The sequence below is a fragment of the Protopterus annectens genome, chromosome 1.part0 (genome assembly GCF_019279795.1).
Source record: "Protopterus annectens isolate FY-2018-M chromosome 1.part0, PAN1.0, whole genome shotgun sequence".
Classification (NCBI taxonomy): domain Eukaryota; kingdom Metazoa; phylum Chordata; order Ceratodontiformes; family Protopteridae; genus Protopterus; species Protopterus annectens.
The window spans coordinates 202,560,437-202,574,862 of NC_056725.1; the positions used below are offsets into that span (position 1 = coordinate 202,560,437).

At 37.3% G+C, this 14,426-nt stretch overlaps 1 protein-coding gene across 2 annotated transcripts in view; it reads right to left on the reverse strand.

The window, feature by feature from the left end:
* LOC122790142 (glucagon receptor-like) overlaps window positions 1-14,426 on the reverse strand; it is a 2,645,547-nt gene that overhangs the window by 647,712 nt on the left and 1,983,409 nt on the right. For both annotated transcript variants that reach the window (XM_044057770.1, XM_044057782.1), the window contains one exon: window positions 707-866. In XM_044057770.1, the coding sequence (XP_043913705.1) occupies window positions 707-866 (160 nt within the window). The remainder of the gene's footprint in view (window positions 1-706; window positions 867-14,426) is intronic.

Here is a 14,426-nt window from a genome sequence, read left to right on the forward strand (position 1 = left end):
GCACCAGTATGAAGACGTCTCACTTAGGGACAAAAGCATTCATTAGTGCTTTGGTGCTTTGTTTGCTTTTGTTTTTTATTAACTGTAGTGATGGCACCTCTGCATCCCTGGACCATAATTTTCAGTTTATAGTTTGTAAAATTATGTTTTACATGATAAAGATATGTCCTTCTGGGTATAAATAATTCACAATACTAGACATGCTTTCATTTCATAACAAGTGCTAGGTGAGAACAAACATGCAAAGGCAGTTCTCATATAAACTACAATACCATTTTATGCTGCATTTATTACATAGTTTACTACTAAAAATAAAAGCGTTATAACTTACATTTTACCTTTGGACATAAATGTGGTCATTCTGAATGCAGTATTACCATTTGAAAGAATTATATTTTCATTAGCTTTTTTTAATTTGGTAGTACAGGCAGTTATGAGACCAAAACAATGTCAAAAAGCATTAAAGGCTGTATAAAAGTTTAATGCCATTAGATACCATAGGAATGTATCTGACTGATAAAATAGTAATTCTTAATTTAATAAAAGTGTGTGATGTGCATATAGCATGACAGATTCTTTATGTGTGATACATCAAACATTAGATATAAAAATAAATACAGAAATCAAAACTACTGGCTTCATTATATAGGATATCAATCAGTACATGAACCTTATATCATATTCACAATAACTGCAGCCTACTCACCCCAGCCAATGAAAAGGTATCCCCTAAAGTAGCTTTTTTCAGAAAACACCATCACAACAAGAAGGTTATGGAGGTATAGCCCCTCTACGAGAAGCCAGTAGTAATTCGCAACTACACAGTACTGCATCAGAATCTGCGCCAACTTACATCCCACTGCAGCCTGTCAAATAGAGAGACAACATCAAGACAGAATCCAAAGTACCTTACGTCAAATTCAGCAACATTATGACTTTCTATTGATTGCAGTTTAAACTTCTGCTTCAAGAAAACCATATTCAGAGGTGCAATAGACATTACAAAGTGCAGCTTGGTTTACACTTCTCGTTGAAACCTATAAGTCTTAAGGGGGAAAAAAGCTGAGTAGAGGAAAATTAAATCTGTGATTTTTTTTCTTTGTTAAATTAGAAACAGCAGCATCAATACTTACCTTAAAACTAGGTTATATGTTTACTTATTTATTTACACAGAGATTTCTGGTACTTATTTTGAAATAGCAGAACTGAAGTTTTTTCAGTAACAAAAACGGTCTACTTTTCTCAGTTTATAAACCTGAATCAGTCATCAGAAGTATTCAAGCACGTAATAAAGTGCATAGGTTCATAGGTTCATAGGTTTATACTAGGCTATCTGCCCTAAGGCATTTATAAGCCTAGCCCAAATTTTTGTGGCTTACGCCACCCCTTATATGAAAAAATACTGTGCCCATTAGTTTGTTGTGCCTCTGTCCAGCAGTGACACAGAGATGATTCCCGGGGTAAACCTACGATCTCCCATCCACAGGTCTAGATTTCTCTTGAACAGAGTCAGCGAGGTGCTCTGCCTCACATGGACCGGAATTTTATTCCACAGCATAGGGAGTCTCTGAGTGATAAATCTATCCCTCCAGCACGTCCTATTTATATCCGTGCTAAGGTTTAAGTCGCTTGCTCTAGTGGTTTTGGAGGATTTGGATTTTTTGAGGTGGAGCATGTCCATTAATTCCGGGTTGGACATGGCCTTGTATGTCAGGCGCATGTCACCTCTGAGCAGACGGTATGCGACTGAATAGAGCTGGAGTTTCTTCAATCTGGCAGCATATGACAGATTTTGGAGTCCCTTTATCCTTTTGGTGAGGAACTTTTGGGGTCTCTCCAATTGCTGCAGATGTCGGGTGAGATACATCCCGAATGGGGCATTGAACTCGATCATTGGTCTGATAAGTGAAGAGTACAGGGGAACAATAACCTCACTAGATCTGGATGTGAATCCCTTCATGATCAGGTGGGCAATGTAAAAGGTCTTTCTAACCACTTTAGCAATGTGAGTGTCAAAAGAAAGGCCACTGTCAACCTGGGTCCCCAGGTCCCTGATAACCTCTTCTGTGCTTAGTGGATTGCCACCTATATGGTAGCTTGGGGTTACCTTGTTTTTCCTGAAGGGTAAGACTATACATTTTTTGGCGTTTAACTTCAGGCCATGGCTCTGGCACCAGCTATCTGTTTCTGTGAGTCCCTTCTGAAGGATATCCGTGTCTGATGCACTTTCCACTATGGCGCCCAGTTTGCAGTCGTCTGCAAACTTTGTCAGCCAAAGTCCTCCTATGTTGGCCTGTACTTCTGAGAAGTAGATGCCAAACAATAGGGGGCCAAGGACCGAGCCCTGTGGGACACCACTTGTGACCGGCTTGGAGTCTGACACAGCGCCAGCAACTCTAACCCTGTGGGTTCTGTCCTTAAGCCAGTTTGCAACCCATCTTGTGACATATGGGTTTACATTTAAGCTGGTAAGTTTTTCTACAATACCCGAGTGGGGTATTGTGTCAAGCCTTTGCAAGGTCAAGGTAGGCTGTATGGACTGCCTTTCCCTCATCAATGGCCTTGGTGACTGTTTCGAAGAAGTCGACCAAGTTCAAAAGGCATGATCTTCCCTTAACAAAGCCAAACTGGGTCGGGTCCAATGTCTGCAAGTCACCTATATCTTTGTTTATGAGCTCCATTATGATCCTCTCCATAGCTTTGCAGACTAGACTTGTTAAGCTTATGGGGCGGTAATTACCAGGGTCCGTGAGGCCGCCTTTGTGGAGTGGGACAACAGTTGCCGTACGCCACTCCTTGGGCACGTATCCTGTGGTAAGGCTGAGATTAAACAGCTGCCTTATGTGCGGGTTTAATTCCTCATTTAGCTCGTGTAGCACACAGCTGGGGACACCATCCGGTCCCATTGATGCTGTGTTTTTAGCTTTAGAGAGAGCAGCTTTCACCTGCGCATTTGAGATGTCCGGGAGGCTACACTCGGCTGGGATAGTTATCTCTCCTTTTGGGGGGAGAGGGGGGTGAAGTTTGCACTGAACCTGTCTGCCAGTATGTTGGCAATGTCTGTGGGTTCAGTGATTTTTGTATCATTTTGGACTAATTCTGAGCATATCTGGGAGTTTCCACCCAGGTTCCTAACATAGCTGAAAAAGGCCTTATGATTGTCCTTTGAATCCATGGCAATTTTTCTCTCAAAATTGGCCTTAGTTGATTTTATGAGTGCTCGTATTTTTTTACTAATAATGATCAGGGGTGACTTCCCTTTTATGGATTTTGTTCTATCATGTAATAGCTTTCTCCTCTTATTGTAAAGTTTGTTAATGGCTGGGGTCCACCAGACTGGACATTTGCCCTTTGTGGAAAGAGTCTTGGTTTTATTTGGGATTGCCTGATCCATGCAGTCCTGGAGGTGTTCATAGAAGGCATTTGTAAGGGCTTCCGCAGCTTGGGTTGTGGTTTCCACTGGCTCAGGGGCCTTGAAGGATACCACACCAGTCTTGAGTAGTGTGAAGTTTGCTTTAGAGAAGTTCTTCACTATGGTCTTTTTTGTTTGGGGTGGGGGCGGAAAAATAATTGTATTTACTTGCATTGATGGGGAAGTTCAAACCATGCCCATTTACAGTGCAGGTCTGCAAGTAAAGCTCCAGTGGTAAAACTATCCCAATAAAATCCATTAACTAAAGAAAAAAAGCATAAAATAAATTGCTATTGTTTTACAATAAAGTGTTGGTTCTCTTAAGCCATTTCATTTAAGATGTTTCTTTTGTGTAAAAATAAAAATACATTGAAATGATTTACATAACACCAGAAACTAAATGCATCAAGGACTGAAAACTTGGCTGTAATATGAAGGCACAGACATATGCAGAACAATTAAGATCTAACATGATATGACGTGGTATAAGTAGTAAAATGAAGAGAAGAATACGGTTCCAGTAAAATAGTCTGGAGATGTCTCTTTAACATGAAAAAATAAGAAACATAGTTTCTACAGTGCATTGATATGCAAGATTTGATTTGAATTAGTAGGATGGAATGGAAATTGAGGGGACTAAACTGGAGGCTGGTGAAAAAGAGTTCATACTTTGCAGTCAGGAGACTGAAAAACTGCAAAGGTAAAAAAGAAGATAAAGGTGAAGATGGGACTCAGGGGTAAATAAAAAGGTGAGAATGTAGGAAAGAGATGTCTAGTAGTAGAATGAAAGACTTAAACTATGCAAAAGGTGTTAGATCTTCCAATCAGTTGAAAGTTTATGTAAGTGGCAGAATTTGCCTAGTAAATAAAATGACTGGGTTTATGTTATTTAACAACTGCATTGACATAAGTTAGTAGAATAACAAGTGATAGCATGTGTGACAAGCCCTCTTTACCCCGGGGCAGTAACTAAAGAGTCTCAGTCTTCCCCACTGTCTCCAGTAAGGAGAGTCACTAAAAGCAGGGATAGAAATACACAATTTACCCTAAGAGTACACTGGAAACAGGTTCCAAACTTGGGACTAGACTATATGCTTCACTCCAGATCCCTAAATGAGTCTCCACACTAACCACTGCAGAGCACGTGTCTCAGTTACTGACATACTCACTCTTAAATGTCTGATATTCACACACACACACACACACACACACACACACACACACACACACACACACACACACACACACACACACACACACACATTTTTGGGAAAGACTGACACAGATTTACCTATGTTAGCTTTCTCACATTACAAGGTAGTGGCTGCCACCAGTCAAAGACCAGAATACTCTTGAAATGGGGTGTTCAATTAAATTGGGTAAAATAGATATTGATACAAATGGTACCATGCAACCCAAAAAGTAAGGCTTTTTGGAGTGGCCCTGATATTCAAGTTATTAAAAGTATTCACTAAATAACCAGCCACAATAAGAAGTAGTAAAATATTTAATAATAAAAAGATTTAAAATGTGTAAACACTAAATAACTGATTCCAATAAACAACAGAGTTTCACACACAGGAAATATGAAAACAACACTGTAGGATAGATTTCACACTGATTTTAGAAAACCTCTAACTAACTAGCTGTAGTTCCCTGACTATCTGAAGATTAACTGTCCCTATCTAATCTAAATAACTCAGCAAGGCAAGATTATATTCTTAGTTCTGCAAGTCAAGATGAGGAATTACATCCACATTACAGGTTATTTGTCCTCAGTGACTGGAACAACTACTCAGGAAACAACTGGACTACTACTGCTGAACAGCTCTGAAAAAAAAAACAACAACTGACACAAGACCTGCTTTTATAGCAGATTTTTTAAAAGTAACAGAAGCTGCTATGAGAATTCTACTCTCTCATATCAGACTTTGAAAAGTAAACAAACAGCTGTAGTGAAGATTCTATTCTCCCAGCTCTGGCACACAATGACATCACATCTAGGTCAGCTCACTCTGGCATAACATACATTCAGAATTCTCTTAAAAATGTGCATTCGGTCAGCCAGAATACTGTTTAACATTCAAACATCTTGCATAAATCAGAGTGATAATCAATTGACAAACTTATTTACAAAATTGTAGCTAGTCATGCTGGTATATATAACACAGGGTAATTTACAATTATTTATAAAACTTCAGTCAGTCATGTAAGCACAGATAACCATATTGAATATCTTCACAGCATGTTTAAATGATAACATTATGGAGATTTGAACAACTGAAAGAGGCAACTTTTTCCATGTATTAATTACCAAACAGGTCAATTCCCCAGTGCAACTTGGTTGGATGGGGGGCAAATTTTCTAGGCTGAAATATGACATCCAGAGAATCTGAAGTGGTGGACTGACTGAAATATAATGGTTGACAGAGCAGAGTTGCTTCATTCATCAGCATGGTAGATTTGCTGCTACATTACAATGGTGTGTAAGTGGTACATTTTTAAAGGAAATCATACAGAAAATGTGGCAATCTTTGTCTATTTAGTAAATTTATGTAGTGCACAGGACTGAATGTGGGTGAATGTTACAAAGTCATAATGTAGAGAGAGGGAGGAAAAAGAATTAAGCAGCTGAAAGGAAGGTGACATCTGCTTGAATGTTTTGGCTCCATAAAGAATACCCAATGTTTGGTTATATTGGTTAATGGCTTTAGTAATATTCTCATTAAACTTTAACTTCTTAAACAATCAGACCATTACTTTGCTGGTGGATGAAGACTGAGCTCTCCAGTTTCAGTTACCCTAGGTTCAACCAGTCGATGATCAGAGTTCCTCCATAGAAAAACACTGCCAGTAAGTTTTGTTGGTAGCAATGCCCTTTCCAGGGGAATTACTCCTACCTTGAGTTGATGCAATCATGGAGTTGCTATACATAAGTCTGAGGGATGCAGGAGAGCTTGTCCATTCTGAAAAAATACTTAAAAAGTGTTTATTATTGGCCATTTTTTCAGCAGATGTAGTTAATGGTTACAAGTGGAGCATCACAGAGATCAGCAGGTCAGAGGATCCCTTTTACTGTCTTTATAAATAACAATGCAGACAGAAGGAATATTTAAGTATAATTGATTAACAACTAGATATCAAAAGGATGGAAACATGCTTGAAAGAAACTTCTGAAATGTAGCACTTTAAAACAAATGCAAAATAAAGTGCCTGAGGAGAAAAATCCAGGAAAAAGAGTACACAAGTGGAAGTACTAATATCAGCAGTAAGAAATGAGAAACATGTCTTGGGTACACTTAACCTAAGATGACATAAAGCAATCTGATAAGCAGCAGTCACAGCTAAAAGAATATCTGACTGTACTAATGCAGAGAATGAGAAGTTATCCCTCTGTATAGACAGCTACTAAAACTTCTGATCACTTAGATTTGATATCACCCACCTATGAACAAAAATACAACAGAGTCATTTCTGAGGAGGGAAAAATAGTTCACAATCAACACCAGAAATCATGCAAAAATAGATTACAAGATGTTAAAATTTAAAGTATTGAACAAAGAAACAAAAGATAATGGAAACAGCTCACTATCACAAGTACGAGATCTGACATTGAAAGTGAAGACACTTTGAAAATCAAGTTGTAATTTGGATAAAAACAGCAAATTTTGAAACTCATAGTTACCACTTTGCATTATTTTTGCAGGGGGTTCTGTGCTCCCCATCTCGGGTACATATATACTTATTTTGATATTTAGGTTCATAGGTTCATAGGTGTGTTCTATGCTAATGGTCCTGGAGCCTTTACAAGCCTAGCTCATAGGATTACCCTGGCATCATGCCACCTGACCTTAGTTCACAGTGCCTCTGTCAAGTAAAGCCACTGGGAGTGATCCCCGGGGTGAATTTTCTATTTCCCATCCACTCATCAAGATTTCTCTTGAAGAGGGGCAGTGAAGTGCTCTGTTTGACATGTATGGGAAGTCTATTTCATAGCATGGGCAGTCTCTGTGTTATGAACCTGTCCCTCCAGCATGTTCTGTTGATTGTGGTAATGAGGTTGAGGCCTCTGGAGTGTGTAGTGTGGAGGGATTAGGATTTCTTTAGATGCAGCATTTCTAACAGAGCTGGGTCAGACATGGCTTTGTAAGTCAAGCAGAGATCGCCTCTAAGTAGGCGATATGAGACAGAGAATAGTTGGAGGTTTTTGAGTCTGTCCATATAGGACAAGTGTTTAAGGCCTAGGATCCTCTTTGTGAAGTACTTTTGTGGCCTCTCCAGTTGTTGCAGGTGTCTAGTGAGGTACTTGCCAAATGGGGCACTGTACTCACTGATTGGCCTAATGAGGGAAGAGTAGAGGGAGACAATGACCTCTTTTCTTCCTGGATGCAAAACCCTTAGTAATAAGATGTGCCACATAGAAGGACTTTCTGACCACAGTGGCAATGTGGTGGTCAAATGAGAGGGTGCTGTTAACTTGTGTTCCCAGATCTCTCATAATGCCTTCTGTGTTCAGTGGACTACCATCGATATGTTAATTCATGGGAACTGGGTTTTTCCCAAAGGGGATGATGACACATTATTCCATAACTCACTTTGACTGCCCATGCTAAGATCATACAGAGTTAATTAATTGTTCTTTAAATTAATTTAGCTTAAGTGAGCTAAGTATATCAATCTCTCACTTATATGAAGTTGTATGTAGTTTGCAGTTATTCATACAGTTTAGATGTTGCTAATATTTTGATGTTTGTGCAGTGCTATATTATAGTTATTGTTGTTTATTTTCTATAAAAGTGAAACATTTTCACTTAGATTTGCTGTTTTATTTTGCATTTTATTTAATTTCTTAAGAGTTTGCTTTTTCTCCATGGTTCTGAGATGGTGGAGTTAGTTTATATAAGTGAAGAGGGTGTAATGGATTGAACTCCCTATTGTACAGGGTGCAGTAGAACATGCCCCTTACACACAAATGTTAAATAAATAATAATAAAATAAATAAACAAATAAATAAACATTTTTATATCTAATTCACTCCTGGTCTGGTGCCTCTGTCAATAAATCACCCATTATATAAATCAAATTTGCGTGTGTCACATTTGAGTTGCATGGCTAGGTTTATAAGAGTTCCAGTGGTCATTAGTCTTGTATACAACTATGAACCTATACATACAGTGTGTTCTGTGTTTGTGAATTTTGACATTTTGGTTGCAGTTAGAGTATCTTAATGTTTAATGGTTTATGTTAGCATATATGAATGATATGTACCTAGAGGCATTTCCCTACAACAATATATCATATGTTAGAAAAATAAAGCTGGTTCATACTATTTATAGTTGAAGACCTGTTCTGCTCCCCTCCATCCTTCCTCTTGGGATCTTTTTGCACATCGTTTTATTTTATGACCTTATATTTTAATATCAAGTTCTGTCTATTCCTTCAAAATTCTGCTGCATGTAGATTTCTATTGCCTTCCGTTAACCCATTTTTAGGAGCTTTACTCCTTCATCACAACATGATCTACAGAACTGAATGTGGTACTGCAGCACTGGTCTCACTGTTGCGCTATATACATATATATATATATATATATATATATATATATATATATATATATATATATATATATATATATATATATCTTGGTATGACAGCTTCTCTGACTCTGGAGTCTACTACACTGAGGGTACCTTACAGTATGCATTTGTCCCTGTGTAGCCCTTTTCTGTAATAAGAAACAAAGGGCCACAGCTCCAAAGGCAAAGGCTTCAGACAGTCTGAAGAACTTCATTTGATTTGAGTGAACGAAAGCACTTGCATATTAAAGTTTTGGTTTGCCTTTGGAGCTGTATCTTATTTTATTAGTGCTTCATTTGTTGTTTTTTCACTATCCCTTTTCTGTGCTTGGTGATTCACTGTCTCTAGTTTCTTAGGCACTCATCTGAAAGGTACACCAGCTGGTTATACTCTTTAGTTATTGTAGAAAGATGCATTGACTTCCATATATTTCTATAAACTTGTGCAACTTTTCTGACACGTCCACTGAATTTACTTCTTGCTAAGATATTTTATAATTTCATGTAAAATAAGGGAAAGAGTCATAAAGGGGCTTTTCCTAGCTGCTGAACAGCATGGGCCTGTTAGTTGAACATCTTGCCTTTTACGTCATTTGGCATCCTTCAAAGAGATAAAGGAGAACATGCTGAGGAAGGTACACTGCACGCAGCCTATCTTGAGCTTGCTAAGGGTTTTGCACTATTCTGCATGAGGAAAAGCTAACCAATCAAAAGCAATAAATGACAATCCGTATGTAATTCAATGACTAAAACATTAGTTAAGCAATGGAGTGCAGCAAGTTAGGGTGGCATGGTTACCTGTCTGTCATAAGGTACTGTACTGGGGACAATCTTTTTTGAACTACTATTCTCAGATATAAGTGGCAAATGTGTTATGAATTACTAACTATGCTTATGATTGTAGGCTGAGTAACATTATTACATATTAAAATACATTGAAGCTGTCCAAAACTGTCTGCAAAAACATACCTGGTCTGATAATACTGATTTTGTCTTCAGTGAATGTAACATCATGAGGCTTTGTACAAAGGTTATAAGTTATAAATACAACAAATGCTTAAACTGAAAAATGATACCATCATTAAAGTAATAGGGACATACTAAAATAATCATAAAAGGTCAATACCATAAAAAAACTTCCTTCCATTGAAATGTTTGCCTTGACTTGCAGCATTCATGGTTAAACAAGTTATCAGTGCAAAAGACCTATGTATAGAGGGGAAAGTTCTTTCTGATGGAACATTCCAAAGACATGCCGTAGAGGACTGGATACTCTAAATTGGCCGAAGCTGTGAGTGCGCATGTGTATATTTGGTATGGAAGAACAACCACCTCAGGGCTAGCTACCCAGCCATGTGAACCTTCGCTCTAGATAAACAGTGAAACCCCAACCCCATGTGCAAAAATTGGAAAAAGGGGGTGTAGATGAATGGATGGATTAAGTGTAGTATTTGCCTGAGGCTTAAAAAATAAGGGAAGTACAGGTTAGCAAGATTAATCTCTAATTAATAACACTCTAGAAGAACCTAGATTATATATATATATATATATATATATATATATATATATATATATATATATATATAGGTCTACTTTTATTAGTTGAAGTTATGTTTCTTCGACTAACAAAAGTACAACATATCTATCTATATATATATATATATATATATATATATATTATATATATATATATATATATATAGAGAGAGAGAGAGAGAGAGAGAGATCTAGTATTATATTATTATATTATTATTATATTTTAACTATTATGCACCAAACTCATCATTTACTCATAGATAGTTTCCTGGAAAGGTCGTTGGTCCTGTGACACAATCGATGTAATTAATACCAGATGTACTGTATTTGTTCCAGACAAAGAAAAGTTACCAGTGGTGTCTCACATAGCTGTGTCTTGGCCACTTTTTCTTTGGCATCGACTTTTCTGATGTGAAAGTGGATGTCAAGGGACCGTGGCTAATGAATTTTGGTGATGACTTTAAACTGGGGATGGTTATCAAATTCTACTCTGACACTCAAATTTTCTAGCAAGGAGTACAGCAGACAAATGCCTGTTGTGTTAATCACAGGACAGCCCTCAATGTTGAGCTGCACAGTATTTAGTAATTTAGTAAATCTAACATCATACTATCTAGACACCATTGCAGTTAAATCAGACTGCCCATCAGTGACTTGGGTATTTATCCTGATACTGAACTCGCCTTTGACTAACATATCTTTGTCATGGTTCAAAAAGCTTTCTACCTTGCACAACACATCTTTTGGCATATATCATCAATGTCTAAAAGTTATGGTCCCACTTTATTTATCCCATGTTAGGCTGGTCATTGACTATAATGCTCCCTTTGGAATGTACGTATTTAACTCATTCAATCCTGAACAGCTGGAGACAAATGAACAACTTTGCTTCCTGAGATATTTTAAGCCAGTAAACCACTTGCTTCTTGAGAGCTTTTCTCCAAAATCCTCTACTGAAAATACACTCCATTAGATTTATTAATATCTGATAAACTGTGTGAGTTACAAAAAATGTAAAATGTGATATTTCTATTGGTAGCCAATGGGCTATACACTGGTGTTAATATCAAGGGTCTGTCTGTAGATGATGATTTTTTATTGCAGATTCATGAAAGAAAATCTGATTTTGTTTGACAAAAACATTAGTGTTATGGTCAGGCAAAAGGTTATATCTCTGTGTACGTGTACGACTTGGAGCCAATATATCAGTGAGGGGATTGTTCATGTGTTCAAAAGCCTCCAATGATGTATGACAAGAAAGACTAGCATACTGCTGTTTTGTGATATTGCCAACTCTATGCAAATTATACATGTAATAATTTATCATTTCAAAACAATATCAATCTACAAAACTATTTGTATTACATGACAACTGTTAGTGGCAATATAGGGTGACATATATTTTTTAACATTTTGTATAAGATGACACCACTTGTTCACCTGCAAGTTATTCAGCTTTTATGAAATTAATGTAGTTATGAAAATGTAGTCAATAGTCATAACTGCTTTACCAAAGCAGCATTTATATCACAGAATATATTCACATTATTCACCATGTTTTAATGTCATTTTTTACCAATACCCACTGCTTGAATACACCTCCCCCCAACATGGCAGTACCACAGTCTAGTTTTTCATCAATGTAAACATAGAAATACATCTCACACTGACCATTTCACTGTCATGATTAACAAAGCATGTCTGCTTGAAGATACCACCTTGCTGCCTTAGTTTTATATATGCACCTTTATCAAGACTTCAGAAATTAGACCTTGAAAACAATGACAAGTGCACTTATTTCAGGAGTTCAGGGAAGTCTCCTGTAAAGATAAATGTGCTCTTATAGGATACACAGGAACTCTGCTTTCCTGATGAGTGCACTCCTGTAGGAAACAATTAGTTAAACACCCTAGTCAACTCCAGACATCTTAGCATGTCCCCATGAAAAGATCCCTGGTTTTAGTTCTCTGTTACATTAACATTTTTATCCCTCTGCTGAGTCTCACGAGCTCCCAAGGGGCAATCTCTGCTTACCCTGCTGACACTGTACTCCTTAAACTCCTTGACCTAGTCAGAACTGAAGGTAAATCAAACTTCCACTTGGAGATCTACTCCTGCACTGCTATATAAACAATACACACTGGTGTGACAGGTACCTAACTCCAAGTGTTCCCTATTTCTGCAACAGGCTTCATTTACTTTCCTGGCAACATTCACAGTCAGTCTAGGTGACTGGATGGGTGACCACTTTCACCTAGATTATAAGGGAAAACATTTACTAAATGAGGGCCACTATTAATAATCACCCACCAATACTGAGTGGCATGGTTAAGTATCTTGATGAACTCCCCAGTTAATATAGTCTGCAAATTAACACACCAGTCTTTAGATAAAAACCATCAGTGGTAGAAATTTGTTTACTGAAACAGACATTTGAAAGCACTCAAAAGGTTATAAACCCCCATTGACATTCCAAATGAACTTCTTTTGTTCCACATTATTTGGTTGTATTTTGCAACAGAAGCAATGAATTTAGAAAGTCATACTTTTCAGATTCACTCACATCTCTCCTAGAAATATACATCAAAGTAGGGTTACCACCTGTCCCACTTTGCGAGGGACAGTCCCCCTTTGGGCAGTTGTGCCCTGACAAAAAATTGTAAAAATGGCAAATGTCCTGAGATTTTAGGACAAAATTATTTCCTATATTTTATGTAATAGTTGCATAAAACAGTTATTCTGTATCTAAAATACCTAAATGTTATAAGAAACAGGATAAGCAACTAAAATGCTACAAGAATAAGCTTTTATTTAGGCAAAAAAGTTAAGGTCTAACCTTTGTACTGACCGTGGGTATGTGTCGGCCTGTAAAATCTGATGTCTTTACCAAAAATGTCCCACTTTGGCCATTTGAAAAGGTAGCAACCCTACATCAAAGTGCAAATAATTGTAAAGAAAACAGATTTGCTTCCAGCCACTGCCCGATCCATCTTCCTCTTGTCTTCACATACCTTTAAATTACTATAAAACAGGTTACATTACATCTGTCTGACTTGTTTTTTTTTTTTTTTTTGCTGTTTGACTTACAAAATACTGGACAAAAAACATTGAATAAAAAAACAGTGATTACAACAGATCAAGAAAAAAATCACCTTGCCTTCCTCTAGGAACCATACTGCTTTGTTTTGATTTCATTATTTTTTGTTTCATATTTTGTGATTTGAACAAAAAGCATTCAGCTTTCTCTGATATATTGCTCTTCACTGAAAAACAAATTAATTATACATTCATCCCCATACATCCTTTACAGTGAAAATAATAGCTCCATAACCTTACACTGACCCCAGTTCACTAAAACAGTTGTTGGAAAAAGGTTTTCTAAAACTTTCACCTGTTAAATGGACTCACTTGCCTAAATATATTTGAAAAATAACTTAGTACCCTATTTTCAGGGGAAAAATACTCAGTCACCTTTAAAACACATATCTTCTTGCTCTGACTTTATTGGCAATGACTGAATGGTATTCAAAGCTAAAACACTCTCCTCTTTTCTGTACCCTTACTGAGGTCAGCCTCTTTGTTAGATTCATAGGCTCATGTGCATAGGTCAGTACTGTTGATGTAGTTTGACCAACAATATATAGCCTAGCCATGCACCCTTGGAATTATTCCCATTAATTTTCCTTATTTATAATGAACACACTGCAAATCCCCGGGATTTATTCATCTGAACCCATCTAATCATCAAGACATAACTTACAGAAGGCTAAGCTGTTTGACTGTTTAGTGTACAAAGAAAGTTTTTCCACAGATAATGAGTGTTATGGGTAATGAATCTGTACCTCCAGGAAGTCCTACTTAGATATATGTTACAAGTTTTGCAGAGAGTGCTCCTCATATTA